This window comes from Ailuropoda melanoleuca, chromosome 3 (assembly GCF_002007445.2).
Source record: "Ailuropoda melanoleuca isolate Jingjing chromosome 3, ASM200744v2, whole genome shotgun sequence".
Lineage (NCBI taxonomy): Eukaryota > Metazoa > Chordata > Mammalia > Carnivora > Ursidae > Ailuropoda > Ailuropoda melanoleuca.
Genome location: NC_048220.1, coordinates 35,340,131 through 35,354,890, shown reverse-complemented (window position 1 = coordinate 35,354,890; position 14,760 = coordinate 35,340,131). Strand labels below are relative to the sequence as shown.

Genomic DNA, 14,760 nt, shown 5'->3' with positions numbered 1-14,760 from the left:
TTCCTGATCACTTAAGACCCCTTGTTAAGCATGGTCATTGACTCGTAGAGCTGGAAGGGCTCTTTGTTTAGTCTGACCTCAATTTATGGGTGAGCAAACCTAAAAGCAGTCAAGTGACTTGCCCGAAGTCATACAGGGTACAAGCAGGTTTGCTGACACACCAACCTGGCTTTCTTGAAGCTATTCTTGGAAATCTTCTCGACCTCTAACAGAAACTGTATCCCCAGCTGTGGGTGGTTGGACATACACTTTGAAGCAGAAGGTCCTCCAGGAAATATGATGCGGCATGGAATTCTTTCCAAGTAACTGATCTAGTCTGAATATATGAGCAACCAACATTAACATATAAAGACTTGAGCTAAATCATCAAACACTCCTAGCCTTTTTCTTACACTTAGGATTTTCATTCAGAAATAAAGACTGTGATTCAACTATGAATATTCTATTTATAAAATTTGAGTTGCTTCTGGAAAATAGTTGAGAAATACTGAAAGTGATGAAGGCTGTTTCAAATGTTAGGATAGTGCCATTTATCCGTGACTGTTTGGGCAGATATAATAAAATATATTATGAGCCTGTACTTAAACAACTAAAGAAACAAAATCCTGTATATGAAACAGAAGTATACAAGGATTTGAATCTATTTCACATTTTTCAATGTTTATTTTGTATTTTATTACATAAAAATAGCCATTTACAATTAGTTACTCCTGAAATTTCAGTCACATACAGTGTCTTGAATTCAAACAGTGGTCTAGTGTGTTGGCATTTCCATCAAGTACTATCCTGGAAAATGTCAAGGCAAACAATGGGATATTGAAGCACATTGGTGACTCTGTATTCTGAATTGTTTAGTATGGTCAGATGAAATATTTAATATATTGCATTTTGATTCTTTAGCTACTCTTCATTTTGCTTTAGGTAACATCTCTGACCTGGGGACATTCGTTACCACTCACTGGCAAGGTATCCTAAAAACAAACAAAACACCCCATCCTTCAGGGCCACATTTAATTGTCAGAGTCTTTAAGATGACACCCCACCCCCCAAGGGACATGTCTATATTCCGACTACTGCAGCTGAATGACTCACTGCCATGTTCACAGGTCCTCTTTCTTTCTTATGATCATTTGTCTAATCAGAGCTGCTATCTCAGGCCTGATGACTTCAATGGGTTCCTCTGGCCTCCAGGACTTCACAACTTGGCCCTCAGGGTTGACCAGATACTTCCAAAAATTCCACCTTGGTTCCTTCTTTGAAGAATCTAAAATACCAGAATATATTTTCATGAGCATAATTTTATTCTTTTGCTAAGATTGTCATTTCTATTAGTAACCGTATAAGTGACAACTTTAGAAGCAAGTTCTAGGAATATCAAAAACAAAACAAAAAGCAAAACACCCAAACAAGGCAAAACTCAAGCTTTGAGTGACCATATTTCTATATATTTGGCGACTTCACTGATGAGTCTACTGACCTAGAATGGTCTGTTTTGGATCTGTTGATCTAAACAACAACAAATTTACCTCGTCATTCAAAACTTCCAGCTTTCTAACATTTTTAAAGATAAAATGATGTTCTAATGGTCCTTGGTAATGGCATGTATGGAATTCTTTTCATCTTAAACGTTATCTATGGTTTTAATATCATTACATGTTATGTAGACAAAAATGGAAAGGAATTCTTTATATCATTTTTAAGTGTTTATTTAATTCCAGTTAACATACAGTGTGAAATCATTTTGAGAAATTATGCTGTCTTTTTGATACATCTTAATTTATGTAAGAAACACAGATGTTTTTTCCACTTACTCTATCCAGAATTGATGTGCATTATTGACTAACATGAGGAAAAATATAAATAACTTGTCTACTATGTACCTAGTAATGTGTGCTCATTGTTCTAAATGGATCCTTTCAATAATCTTTACGGCAACCCTGGGAGGTGGGTATTTTGCAGATGAGAAAATTGGAGTCCTGGACTCAAGGTCTCAAGACTACTGAGCGGTAGAACCAGGACTGATACACAGGCCTTCCTGCTCCTATAGAAAAGCAGGCAGATTTTAGGAGGATGATGACAAATTCGTTTTTGTACAGGAGGGGATTCAGGTGTACGTGGGACATCCACTCAGAGGAGGGAGCTGAAGATAGGGCATTGGAGCTTAGGAGAGAGAGCGCATGCAGGGAACGGGGACAGAATAAGGGCCCCAGGGGATTGCGGCAGAATCCTGAGGTCAGCAGAGTTAAGGGCTGATGGAAAGGAGGAACCTGAAAAGAAGAGAGAAGGGGCCAGAGTGGCAGTCACCGTGAGGTTCAGGAAATCCTGACAAGAAGCCAGACACAGTGATCTCAGAAGGGAACTGAGACAGGCAAGCAGAGATAACCAGCGTTAACTCTTCCTTCAGAAACCGTGATGAAGTAGGTAGAAGGAACACACTGCCTAGAGTTTTAAGGGGTGCAACACTTTGCTTTGTGCTGGGAAAAAGAACCAATGAGGGAGCATAAGTTAAACATAAGAAATAAAAGGCAGCCTGATTACTTAAATGTGTTTTACTTTGGGTACTGTGCCAAGCAGTTACAGTTATTTCATTATTAGAGATAAATATTTCTGATTAGAGCAAGCATCAGTGACTCGGTGAGAGCATCATATTATTACATTAAAGCCATCTTAAAATCATTTTGAAAAATTGCCCTTTTCTATAATGGAAAATGCATCTCTAAAGATAATGCATATCAGGGCTGAGCTCTCTCTAGCTGACCTGACATCCTGGTGTATTTAGGAAAAGATACCCTTCCAGGCGGGTACGGCCCCCTCAGCACATGCCTGGCTGGGGCTGCGCTTCAGTCCCCAGGTTCCTCCGTGTCCAGATGCCCTGTTTAGTGACACCTGCCCACACGTGCAGAGTGGCCCTATTTGTGACCGTGTGATCCGTTACTGGCCATTTTGGCTAGTTTTAAAAGGTGTCATTTTCATGTGGCTGTGATCTCAGAGTCTCTGTCTCTGGAGCTTCATCTAACTCCAGCGAAACCTGAAATCACTTCTTTTTTTTGGTTTCAGGGGGTAGGTGGAGTTTCAGAAGCTTTTTTTAGTGATGAAGGGGAAGCAATTATGCCCACGTATTTGGCTGCTGTAATTGCAAATGATTACAAGGATATGTGCTCTGGTTTTTCTTTCCTCAGTGTATCCTGCAAATAAAAGGAATGAAAGGAAATAAAAGGTATCACTCTGGTTGCTATGCAGGGTATTAAGCATTATATTAATTTTTCCTAGAAATTAAATATAATGTTTTTAAAAGATTCTGATTTCACACTTAAATTTTATAGAACATCATTAGCCAACTTACTGGACTAGATGCTTGATTGTCTGACTGAGGTCACAGTTTTATCAAAACTCTGTGAAAATAGGACTGAGGATATCCTTTGAATAAGTCAGATGAGAGGACGTTAGCTGAATATCCTTTAGTGTTTGGCACGATATAAGCAGCGTATAAATATTTTACTATTAATACACTTAATCCTCCAAACAATCTTAGGAAGTAGGTACTGTTGATAGTCTCATTTTACAAATGAGGAAGAAGGCACAGAGGAGTTAAGTCATGCACTTGAAGCCACACAGCAAAAGCAACAGAGCAGGGGTTTGAAGCCAGAGAATGGAGCTAAAACCTATGCCCTTAGTCACTCTAGCTCACTACCTTTAAGCTAACTGACCCTGGAAAAATCTTTGAACAGATTTCTGTAGCTGGACTACTTTTAGAAATAGCCTAATACACCCTCCTCCCCCAAAAATTCCTTATATTCTGTTACGAATCTTAGCAAAAACCTGGAAAACTGATATATTATTCATCCTTGAAGATAATATCTCAGACAAGTAAGGCAATATGAAATTAACTACAAAGATATGTCTAGCTAATAACGCCCATTTCCCCACAAGCCATTTTGTGAAGGTATTTGCCATGCCCACACTTCAAGTAAATTCTTCAGGAAAATGATCATGAGGAATAAAATATATCGGAGTAGACTTATTTTGCCATTCGAGAAGTTAAAAACGTTGATTTCAGGGAAGCATAACTTGTAGAAATTTCCAAAAGATGAGATTCTGGCTCTTTGATATTTTTATCAAACTTTCCCACTACCATTTCAAATGAAAGAGAAAACTATGGTCCCAGTCTCTCTCTGTCTTAAAAACGAAAAGCAATGAAAAACATTAAATTGGCAAGGCAAGATAGATATTTACCAACAAGAAATCTAAACGCAGGGTCTGCTTCAGATCCTAGAATCTTAATCTTGTGGAAGATGGGGAACGTCACCCCGTAGTTATTTCTTGCAAAAGATACTACTTCCTTGCTTGGGCGGGGCTCCGATTCTCCGAACTGATTGCATGGAAAGGCCAAGACGCTGAAGTGGAATGGTCCAAACTCTTTGTGCAGTTCCTGCAGTGCTAAGTAATTTCTGTCTGTGAGTTGGCAGTCACTAGCCACGTTTACAACTAGTGCAACCTCCCGGAAAAAGAAAAAAATCCAACCGGAAAGTGAAGCAAATAAAAGATTAAAAAAAATTCTGCAAGTAGTTAAAATCCCAAACCATTTTGCAGCAGACAGTTGTTTCAATATTTTTAGACATACCCAATTTTACTGAAAATCGTAACCTGGACGCATGAATTAAGACTCTGAGAGATCACCGTCATTAAAAAAGCATCAGATACAAGTGTATTTTTAAATAAAAGATAATAAGAACATCAATAAGAGTGCTTTTTAATGTTTCTAGATTATGGAATTAGTATTTTTTAATGCCTCCATATTCACATTCCTAACTATAAGAATTTCCTAAACAACTTCAAGTATTAATTCAGCACACCTCCAAAGACAGGATTGTCAGAGTTTATCAATTAGAAGTAAGATACGCTAGGAGAACTGTGATGGCTAAAGTGATACACTGATAACATTACTTTGAAGACTACATTTTAACTTAGGACCCTTTAACAATGAAAAATTGATTCCATTAAAACAGAGAACATGAACAAACAGAAAAAAAAAATCAGAAGATGCAACTTACTTTGCCTTTAAACTTTTCCAGAGAAACCGTTCTTCCTTTCACATCTTTCACTTCAAAGGTATAAAAGCTGTTGATTTTAGGTTTTAGGAATTTTAGTTGTAGAAGAAATAGCATTACTGTGCATAGAACCATAGATAGTAAAACTGCAAATACCTTTGCTTTTGACCCTGAACATCTTAAAGGGTACGCTGTAAGAGGCTCCATTTTGGATGATTCTAGAGGGAAGTCTCAGCAGCCTGGAATTCGAGGAGGAGCTGAAACTTGACACCAGCTCACTTGAACGGAAAACCAAGAAGGACAGACTAGCTCCTTTCACTGCTAAGGAGTAGAAAGACCTTTCTCAGATGGGGAAAGGAATGAAACTCCTGGATAAAATAAAGAGTGCTAAAGAATTCCAATGTATTTATGATGCCCATTACAGTCTTTGCTAGAAAAATCAGGACTTTTTTTTGATAGCTCTTTCACATTCTCCTGACAAAATATTTCACCAGAAGATGGTGCCCTCATGGGGCTCAAGCTGTGGATTGAGCACTCCCAGGAACGGGTTAAACGTAGGGGAGTGGGTAAATGCCACCCAGGACTAGTTCAGAGGGTAGATTAAATGTGGTCTATTAATATGATGTATAGCCTGAAGGAATTTAATATTATACATACGCATTAAACTTGCTACATGAGTTCTAGAAAAGTGGAGGGGCGCCTGGGTGGCACAGCGGTTAAGCGTCTGCCTTCGGCTCAGGGCGTGATCCCAGCGTTATGGGTTCGAGCCCCACATCAGGCTAGTCTGCTGTGAGCCTGCTTCTTCCTCTCCCACTCTCCCTGCTTGTGTTCCCTCTCTCACTGGCTGTCTCTATCTCTGTCAAATAAATAAATAAAATCTTTAAAAAAAAATAGAAAAGTGGAAAGGGCAGAGAAATAGGTGAAGGGGCTGCTTAGTCTGATCTCATCTAATTAAGGCAATGCCAGGTGAATATAGTAAAAATAAACAGATCAAACACAATGAAGTCTTTTAAAAAAAACCCTCCACTATCATAAAGCAAACTATAGTCCAATGTTTTTCAAATTTTTGATCATGACCCCCAGTAAGAAATGCACTTTACAATTTAACTAAGGATGCAGACCTATATAACTGAGAAGTTTCATTAAACAATACTTCCCCTTTGAATGTTGATACGCCTTTGGCAGTTTTAAAACAGCCTGGTTCCGACCCATGACAATGATTTCATGGCTCACCGGTGGGCTGCAAACTGGAGATGGAAAAAATAGTGAACTGTATAATAAATCAGGAATTTAACAATGAAGTTAGACAATTCTACCAAGAAGGCAAAAACAAACAAGGAAATCCCCCAAACCCACCTCTCCTCAGGTGCATCATCTAGTTGCTTCTTCTTCTTTTTTTTTAATCTTTATTTTCCCATGGCCATTGCCTCTTACAGGAGGCCTAACTTTACTATTGAAAATTTCAGGGGTAGGAATGGAGGGAAAATTGAGGACTGCAGTCCTTGGGTCACCTTAGCCTCTTCCCTAAGACACACAGCAAGTTTCAAATTAAGGTACTTCATGCTACATGGGCCTGACTCTTGGGGTCATGGTGTGTTTACAGAAAATGCTAGGAAAAAGCACACGGAAAGGTCTGAAAAATGTGGGAGTGCCCTTTCCCATCACGATGAGATCTTTGGGCTCTAAAGGATGTGCTCAGGGGACTGCCAGCTCTGCCTCTGAGCCCTGCGTCCGTGGTGTGTGCTCTTGGGGTAGTTGAGGCGAAACCATTGCTTCAAATATCTAAAGGAAGGCAATGTACGAAACAAAGAAATATTTACTTTGTATTGCTATGACAAGACTGGGACCAATGAAAGAGAGGAGGCAAATTTTTATTCAGCACAAAGAACTTCCTTTAAATATTTGAAGATAGCTCCTTATGGGTCTTCTTTCCTCTAGATTAAACACCCCCGGTGCCTTCACTCCATTCACGTGTTGCTCCATTGCTGTGTTCCCTGACCTTGAGTCACTGCAGTCCCTTTCCTCTAAATGAGCTCAGGTTTAGAATCCTGGCTTGTTCACCTTACAGAACAGGTCCAAGGCTGGACACAGTTCTCCAGATGGGTCCTGGCCAGCACAGAGAAAATTGGGGTTCCCTCGCTCTTGTTTTGGACACTGTTTTTCCGTTAATGAGACCTAAATTTGTAATGCTTAAAAAAAAAAAGGTCATCTCATTATGCTATTGATTCACACTCTGGTGGTGGGTGTCTAATACTGTCAGTCATTTTCACTGCTATCAGCTCTCCCTCACGTGCAATGAAAAATAATCATTACTGCAGTAGGGCTCTCTAGATGAACACCACCAAAGGGGACACACGTAAATACATATATGTGAGGCTCACGAGGTTATGGGGGCTGAAAAGTCCCACACTCTGCCACTGATAAGCTGGAGAACCAGGGAAGCTGGTGGTATAATTCATTCTGGGTCCAAAGAATGAACTTTGGTTCTGGGGAGCAGCTGGTGTAAATCAAGGAATACGGAGGTCTGAGATTCCAGGCGCTCCTATGTCTGAGGGCAGGAAAAGATGGACGTCCTAGCTCAAGATGAGAGAAAATTTGCCCTTCCTTTGTCTTTGTGTCATTCGGGCCCCCAGTGGATTGGATGACGCCCACCCACAATGGTGAGGGTGGATCTCTTTACTCAGCCTCCTGACTCCAATGCTAATCTCCACTAGAAACACCCTCTCAGCCGCATACAGAAAAAATGTCTCACCAGCTTTCTGGGCAGCCCTTAGCCAAGTTGACACACAGAATTAACCATCGCAATTATTCGGCTATCACAGACTGCCTAACCCAGTCTGGAATGGGGACGAAGGGAAGGTCAGAGACACCTTCCTCTCGCAATGGCTGATCCTAGCTGTGAAGGCGGCCTAGAAGTTACCCTGGCAGAGAATTGTGGAAAAGCACCCAGGTGAGAAGCCGGCATGGGGGATGTGACAGGAGATGAGCCAGAGAAACACGCACCTGCCAATAACATGTAAGATTGTCGGTGTGAAAGTCTTGATCATTTTTCTTAGCTGATACATCACTTATGAATAAATAATTATATATATGTATACATACATAAACATATATCATCTACAATTGGCTTGTCCATTTCTTTGCTGATGAACATTTGGGTTATTTCTACTTTCTGGCTGTTGGGAATAGTGCTACCATGAACATGCTCATACCTGCGTTTGAGTTTGAGTACCTGTGTTCATTTCCCTTGGGTCTATACCTAGCAGTGACATTGTTCAATCATACAGTAATTCTAGGTTTAATTTTCCGAGGAATTGCTGTTTTCCACCGTAGTACCACTTTACATCCCCATAAGCAATGTACATTCTAGCTAATGTTTGCTTGCTATCTGTCTGTCTGATTAAAGACGGCCCAGTGGGTGTAAAGTGGTAGTTCATTGTGGTTTGGATTTGCATTTCCCTAATGTATGTCCTAATTTCTAATGGCTGCAGAGTATTCCTTTTTAAGGATGTCTATCTGGTCAGTTCTCCGTTGGTGAACATTGAGTCCTTCCCATCTTTTTGCCCCTGTGAGCGTATATACTGCAGTAACAACCCCACGTTCTCTGCCGGAAGTGTGGACTGTGGAGTCGGACAGATGAGATTAGGGTATAACATCTCCACTGACTCACCGTGTGGTCTGAAGCAATTCACTTTACCTCTAAACCTCAGTTTCTTCACTGGTAAAGTGGGAATAAATAACAGACCTGCTTCACAGGTGTTTCTGAAGATTAAATATGAATGTGTGTAAACCTGTAACATATGGGTTCATATCGTGTAAGCACTCAATAGATTTTGGTGGTGTTCATCTTTGCTCATATTTTTTATTTCTTCCTTACATTCTTAGAGGTGATGTCGTTGGGTCAGTAGAGGTTATACACATATTTGAAGGCTTTTGACACATGTTGCCAAATTGTCCCTTCCAAATACTCATTTGTGCTCCACCAAAAATGAATGCCAGTGTTTGTTTCTAAAGCCTTCAATCTTGGGGCTTGTCATTTAAAAAAAATCATTGCTAGCATCTCGTTATTATTTTAAATTAGCCTTTCTTTGATTACTAGTGAGGTTGAATATTTTGGGGGCATTTATATATCTCTTTTGTGAATTGTCTTTTTAGGCCGTATGCCCTATTTTTTTTTTTTCTATTTGGCTTGTAAATTTGTCTCAATTTCTCAAGAGTCCTCTACATAAATATATTAATCTAATATGCCTGACATTTTATTAAAATTATAATATATTTCTAGGACGCCTGGTTAGCTCAGTTGGTTGAGCGTCTGCCTTCGGCTCAGGTCAGGATCCCAGAGTCCTGGGATAGAGTCCTGCATTGTGCTCCCCGCTCAGCTGGGAACCTACTTCACCCTCTGCTTGCGCTCTTGATCTCTCTTTCTGTCAAGTAAATAAATTACTTGGAAAGATAAATAAAAAGTAAAAATATAATATATTTCCAATTTGTCATTTGCATTTTAATTTCATGTAGATACATGGCCTGGTTCACCATTTTAGGATCTGTAAATACCAAACTCCTGGGGTTTCTCAGAGGGAACGAGATGAATGTTGAGCAACTTAGGCCTCAGTTATCTCATCTGTGAAATGAAAAGGTTGGACTAAAAAATTGCTGTTTATTTACGGATTTGCAATTTTGTGATTTTATATAAACATTTTGTCTGTTTAATATATAGGGTTATTTCAACCTCATATTTTATATTGATATATAATAGTAATGACTGTAAACACAATTATGCCCTAAGCTGCTTTTATATATCTTGAGACCCTTGAACAGAGGCTCTAAGTATACACACACATACACACACACATACACATTTATATATATAAAATAACGTTCTCTCAGGTCACAAAAACTAAAAACCTGATATATAATTTGTTTGGTACTAGATGAGTTGTTTATAATTCTCCTTTAAGGAATACCTACTTTTGCATCATTGAGGCCACCATAAATTACAGCTTTTTTCCCTTAATATCTTAAATAGGTATTTGATGAAGTTAAGACTACGTATTCCAGCTTCAAGAGCAACTTTGTGAAGAGGCTGTCGGCTGAGGCTCCCATTGCCAGTAGCCCAATTACCACCAGATGGCGCCAAAGCCAAACCAGGGATCTGGAAACCTGCTCCTTTGGGGAAGAGCTTTCCACCACCTACCTCCCAGAAGCTTCTGGATCCGTGAAGATAACGCCTGAGAAAGAGACTTTGATTATAAGTGAGATCATAGGCATTGCAGAGGCTATTTAAAAAACGTTAATGAAATAGATATTCCTGAGAGAATCTTCGCCTCCTAGAAACTACCTAGTATCACATTAATCAAGTGCTTCTTTTCTTCTTCCTTTGAGTAAGAAATTTCCAAGGTGGTGCTGTGGGGGCGGGAGGGGGCGTGGGATTTGTATTTTAGATGCATTTCTGAGATTTGCGTTTGGTACATGATTCCTTTTGTAAAGATTACAATTCTCTATATATGATTTTTCAGTGGTCCCTTGGTCCCTCTGATGAACAAGAGATATGAACATAGAAGATACTTAGTTTTAGCAGATGACATGACAGGGTTTTCTGTGCAGTTAAAAAGTCTGGTAAGGGGCTTTCTCAATCTTGAGAAGAGAACAGATATGAATAATAATTATGGAAATAACATTGACTCTGTTATTACTTTAACTTAGAAAGTATTTCACTGTTGTTATCTCAAACTACCCTTATAGCATCTTTCTATAAAAAAGAGAGGGAGGGGCAAAGTGATTTGCTCATGATACCAATGATTACGAAAGCAAACATCCCACAGTGATTTCCTGGCAGGATGATCGTAGCCTGGGCAAACCAGATACCTTTGCTCCATCATCTTAAACTATGGAACTCTTTGTATCCTTTCTTCAGATGTGCAAATACATTCTTTCCCTGCAGAGAGAAAGCATTTCTGCCCCAGCTGCAGTGGGAGTCAGGTCTTTAATCTTGGCATTTTATACAGAGGCCACTGAGGCAGTGCTCACTTATGACCCTGGCATTCTGGATAAGGTGCTTGCTGGCCCTTCCGCTTTTACCCACCTCTGCCAGGATTTTTGGAGAGAGGAGGGCCTGTGTCTTCACATTCTATTGTGACAGACACAATGGATTGACCACCAACCAAAGTGATCATCTTGTTTTGAAAAACAAATTAAAAGCTAAATGTCTTTCTTGCAGGATCCTACCAAGAACCACTGAAGACCCCCATCAAAGGGAGTTTAGAAACAAATAACTCTGCTCTCCATTTTTGCAAGGCAGCTCATGCACTGGACAGAGGCTGGGATGAAAATGTTGCCTCGAAAGGCCAGGTAGGTAAAGAGAAAACTGATGATCTCGTGTTCTGAGAAGCTCAGACAATCGAGTCCCAAATATGAGGAAGGGACTGGCTTAGCTGCTCTTATAAACCAGTAAGAAAATGATGGGCTCCTGACAGAAAAAATGAGTGAGTGAAGGACATGAATAGGGGTACTTTGTAAAAGAAGTATAATACCCGACAAATATACAAGATAAGTTAGTATCAATCAAAAGAGTGAAAATGAAACATAAGAAAGGTAAAGATTAAGATGACATGATACTGTATAGAGAAAACCCTAAAGACTCCATCAAAAGACTATCAGAACTGCTAATAAATGAATTAAGTAAAATAGCAGGTTACAAATTAAGTATACAGAAATCTGTGGCGTTTCTATATACTAATAATGAAGCATCAGAAAGAGAAATTAAGAACACAATTCCATTTACAATTGCACAAAAAACAGTAAGATATCTAGGAATAAACTTAACCCAGGAGTTAAAGGGGCTGTGCTCTGAAAACTGTAAAACGCTGATGAAAGAAATTAAAGATGACACAAACAAATAAAAAGATATTCCCTGCTCATGGAATGGAAGAACAAATCTTGTCAAAATGTCTATACTACCAAAGGCAATTTCCAGATTTAATGCAACCCTTATCAAAAGATCAGTAGCATTTTTCACAGAACTAGAACAATCTTAAAATTTGTATGGAACTTACAAAGTGTTAGGAATATGCAGTGGGAAAAAGACAGCATTTTCAACAAATGGTGTTGGGAAAACTGGACAGCTACATGCAAAAGAATGAAACTGGACCACTTTCTTACACCATACACAAAATAACCACAAAATGGGTTAAAGACCTAATGTGATTTTTGAAACCATAAAATTCCTAGAAGAAAACAGGCAGTAATCTCTTTGACATCAGCTGTTGAAACATTTTTTAAGATATGTCTCCTTCGGTAAGGGAAACAAAAGCAAAATCAAATTATTGGGACTACCCCAAAACAAAAAGCTTTTGCACAGTGAAGGAAACCATCAACGAAATCAAAAGACAACCTATCAAAGGGAAAAGATATTTGCAAAAGATGTATTTGATAAGGGATTAGTATCCAAAATACATAAAGAACTTATATGACTCAACACCAAAAAAACAAATAATCCAATTAAATGGGCAGAAGACATGAACAGATATTTTTCCAAAGAAGCCCTATGGCTGGCCAATAGACACATGAAAGCATGCTCAACACCACTCATCATCAGGAAATGCAAATTAAAACCACAATGAAATACCACTTTACACCTGTCAGAATGGCTAAAATCAAGACAAGAAATAACAAGTCTTGGCAAGGATGTGAAGAAAAAGGAGTCCTCATGCCCTGTTGGTGGGAATGTAAGCTAGAGCAGCCATTGTGGAAAACAGTAAATGGACATTCTTCAGAAAATTAAACATAGAATTAACATATGATCCGGTCATTCTACTACTGGATATTTACCCAAAGAAAACAAAGACACTAATTCAAAAAGATATATGCACCTGTATGTTTACAGCAGCATTATTTATAATAACCAAGATACGGAAACAACCCAAGCATCCACTGATAGATGAATGGATAAAGAAGACGTGCTACGCATATACACATATAAATAAATAAATATATATGTATACAAATATATATCTACATAGACATACAGTGGAATATTACTCAGCCATAAAAAGAATGACGTCTTGCCATTCGCAACAACACAAATGCAGCTACAGTGTATAATGCCAAGCAAAGTAAGTTAGAGAAAGGCAAATACCGTATGATTTCACTCGTGGAATTTAAGAAACAAAACAAATGAACAAAGAAAAAAAGACATGAACCAAAAAACAGACTCTTAAGTATAGACAGCAAACTGATGGTTCCCAGGGGAGGGGTGGGTAGGGGGGAACAGGTGAAATAGGTGAGGGGGATGAAGAGTACATTTATGTTGAGCATTGTGGAATGTATAGAATTGTTGAATTATTATAGTGTACATCTGAAACTCTTATAAAACTATGTGAACTATACTTGAATTAAAAAATAAAGATTTTTTTAAAGAGGTAAAGATTAAAAATATAATGAAATTATACATATTATGGTATGCTTTCCCTCAGCCAAAAAATGTCTTGTATAATCCTTTCCAACTATTTGATGACTTGGTCTACCCTCTGCAGTCTCTCAGGATAAGTTAAATTCTTCCTCTATAAAATGGTCTTTTTTTTTTTTTAAAGGTTATTTATTTTAGAGAGACAGAGTGCGAGTGGGGGGAGGGGCAGAGGGAGGAGGAGAGAGAATCCCAAGCAGACCCCCGCTGAGCGCAAAGCCCTGTAGAGCTCGAGGTGGGGCTCCATCCCCAGGACCCTGAGATCATGATCTGAGCCAAAACCAAGACTCCGACACTCAACCAACTGAGCCACCCAGGCGCCCCTATAAAATGGTCTTTTAAACATTTCCCTTAAGTTTTTGTTATTGTTGTTTTTTTGTTTCCTGACTAAGTTAATTTAGTTCTTGCAAGTATCATACTTATTATGGTTTTAAGATCTTAGAGGAATCTGATCTAAATCCTTGGGCACATTAAATATCCACTAGCATGTTTTTGGGTTTATCAAATCCAGTGAAGAGCTTCTGAAGGAATCAAGGTTTCATTTAGAAAGCTTTAAACTAGGAAAGTCATACATTCTCAGTTTAGGCAAAGTTACTCATTTAGTTTGTGCTTCCAGTGTTTGGCATATATACCTTGCTAGAGGAACAATCATGTGAATCTAAAATTTAATTATTTGAAATCATATGCAAATTGAAAACAAACATCTTAGATCAGGTCTTTTGCCAAGTGCTATACTGCTGATTAAGGGTTTGGAGGTGCAGATGGCCAGGGAGTTCTATGTCGTTAGGGGCACAGTGACCCTACGCCCAGGCCAGGTTATTAGCACCACTGCCTATCCACACTCTACGTCTTGCGGACTGGAGTTTTTACTGCCTCGACCTCACGACTTCCCTTGTCCCTAGGTGTTATGGAACTGGTGGCATCAAAGTAGGTGGCTCTGACCGCGTGGTCACCATGGTGTCAGCAAGTTACCGTTGTCACAGCAGTTGCTATCTGGCCAGAGCTTTGTCCCAGCGTCACTGAAGAACTTGGGAAGGGGATAATGGAAACTATTCCACTACTTTATATCAAGCATTTGTTGTCCTGACCAGTTAGAAGTCAAAGAGCATCAGGAGTGGTGCAGAAACGCTGTGAGGTGCTTCACAATGACAGGAACTGTGTGTCTTCAAGCGGTCCTCAGAGGTCACGCGGAGGGTGTTTCTACGACGAGGGCCTGCAAAGCTGCGGAGATGTTCAAAATTATTATGTATA

At 39.2% G+C, this 14,760-nt stretch overlaps 2 protein-coding genes across 5 annotated transcripts in view; one reads left to right on the top strand and one right to left on the bottom strand.

Annotated features, from left to right (window-relative positions):
- CDC20B (cell division cycle 20B) overlaps positions 1-14,760 on the top strand; it is a 38,091-nt gene that overhangs the window by 5,377 nt on the left and 17,954 nt on the right. For all 3 annotated transcript variants that reach the window (XM_034656240.1, XM_034656239.1, XM_002928798.4), the window contains exons 3-4: positions 10,075-10,300; positions 11,266-11,396. In XM_034656240.1, coding sequence (XP_034512131.1) covers positions 10,075-10,300; positions 11,266-11,396 — 357 coding nt within the window. The remainder of the gene's footprint in view (positions 1-10,074; positions 10,301-11,265; positions 11,397-14,760) is intronic.
- On the bottom strand, positions 783-5,293 carry GPX8 (glutathione peroxidase 8 (putative)). 2 transcript variants are annotated; one of them, XM_002928791.4, is made up of 3 exons: positions 5,052-5,284; positions 4,234-4,495; positions 783-1,264 (listed from the first exon to the last, which is right to left on the bottom strand). In XM_002928791.4, exons 1-3 carry the CDS (start codon positions 5,253-5,255, stop codon positions 1,101-1,103), a joined length of 630 nt encoding a protein of 209 aa, XP_002928837.1. In that variant the 5' UTR covers positions 5,256-5,284; the 3' UTR covers positions 783-1,100. The 2 variants fall into 2 exon arrangements, with proteins under 2 accessions (XP_002928837.1, XP_019665062.1); XM_019809503.2 differs by lacking the exon at positions 4,234-4,495 and having other exon boundaries at positions 1,196-1,264; positions 5,052-5,293.

Excerpts from the sequence above, each read along its gene's own strand:
- GPX8 (XM_002928791.4), bottom strand. The coding sequence starts at position 5,255 with ATGGAGCCTCTTACAGCGTACCCTTTAAGATGTTCAGGGTCAAAAGCA. Across the intron at positions 4,496-5,051 it reads TGGAAAAGTTTAAAGGCAAA|GTTGCACTAGTTGTAAACGT; the intron begins GTAAGTTGCATC and ends TTTTTCCGGGAG. Across the intron at positions 1,265-4,233 it reads TGCGTTTAGATTTCTTGTTG|ATTCTTCAAAGAAGGAACCA; the intron begins GTAAATATCTAT and ends CTGGTATTTTAG.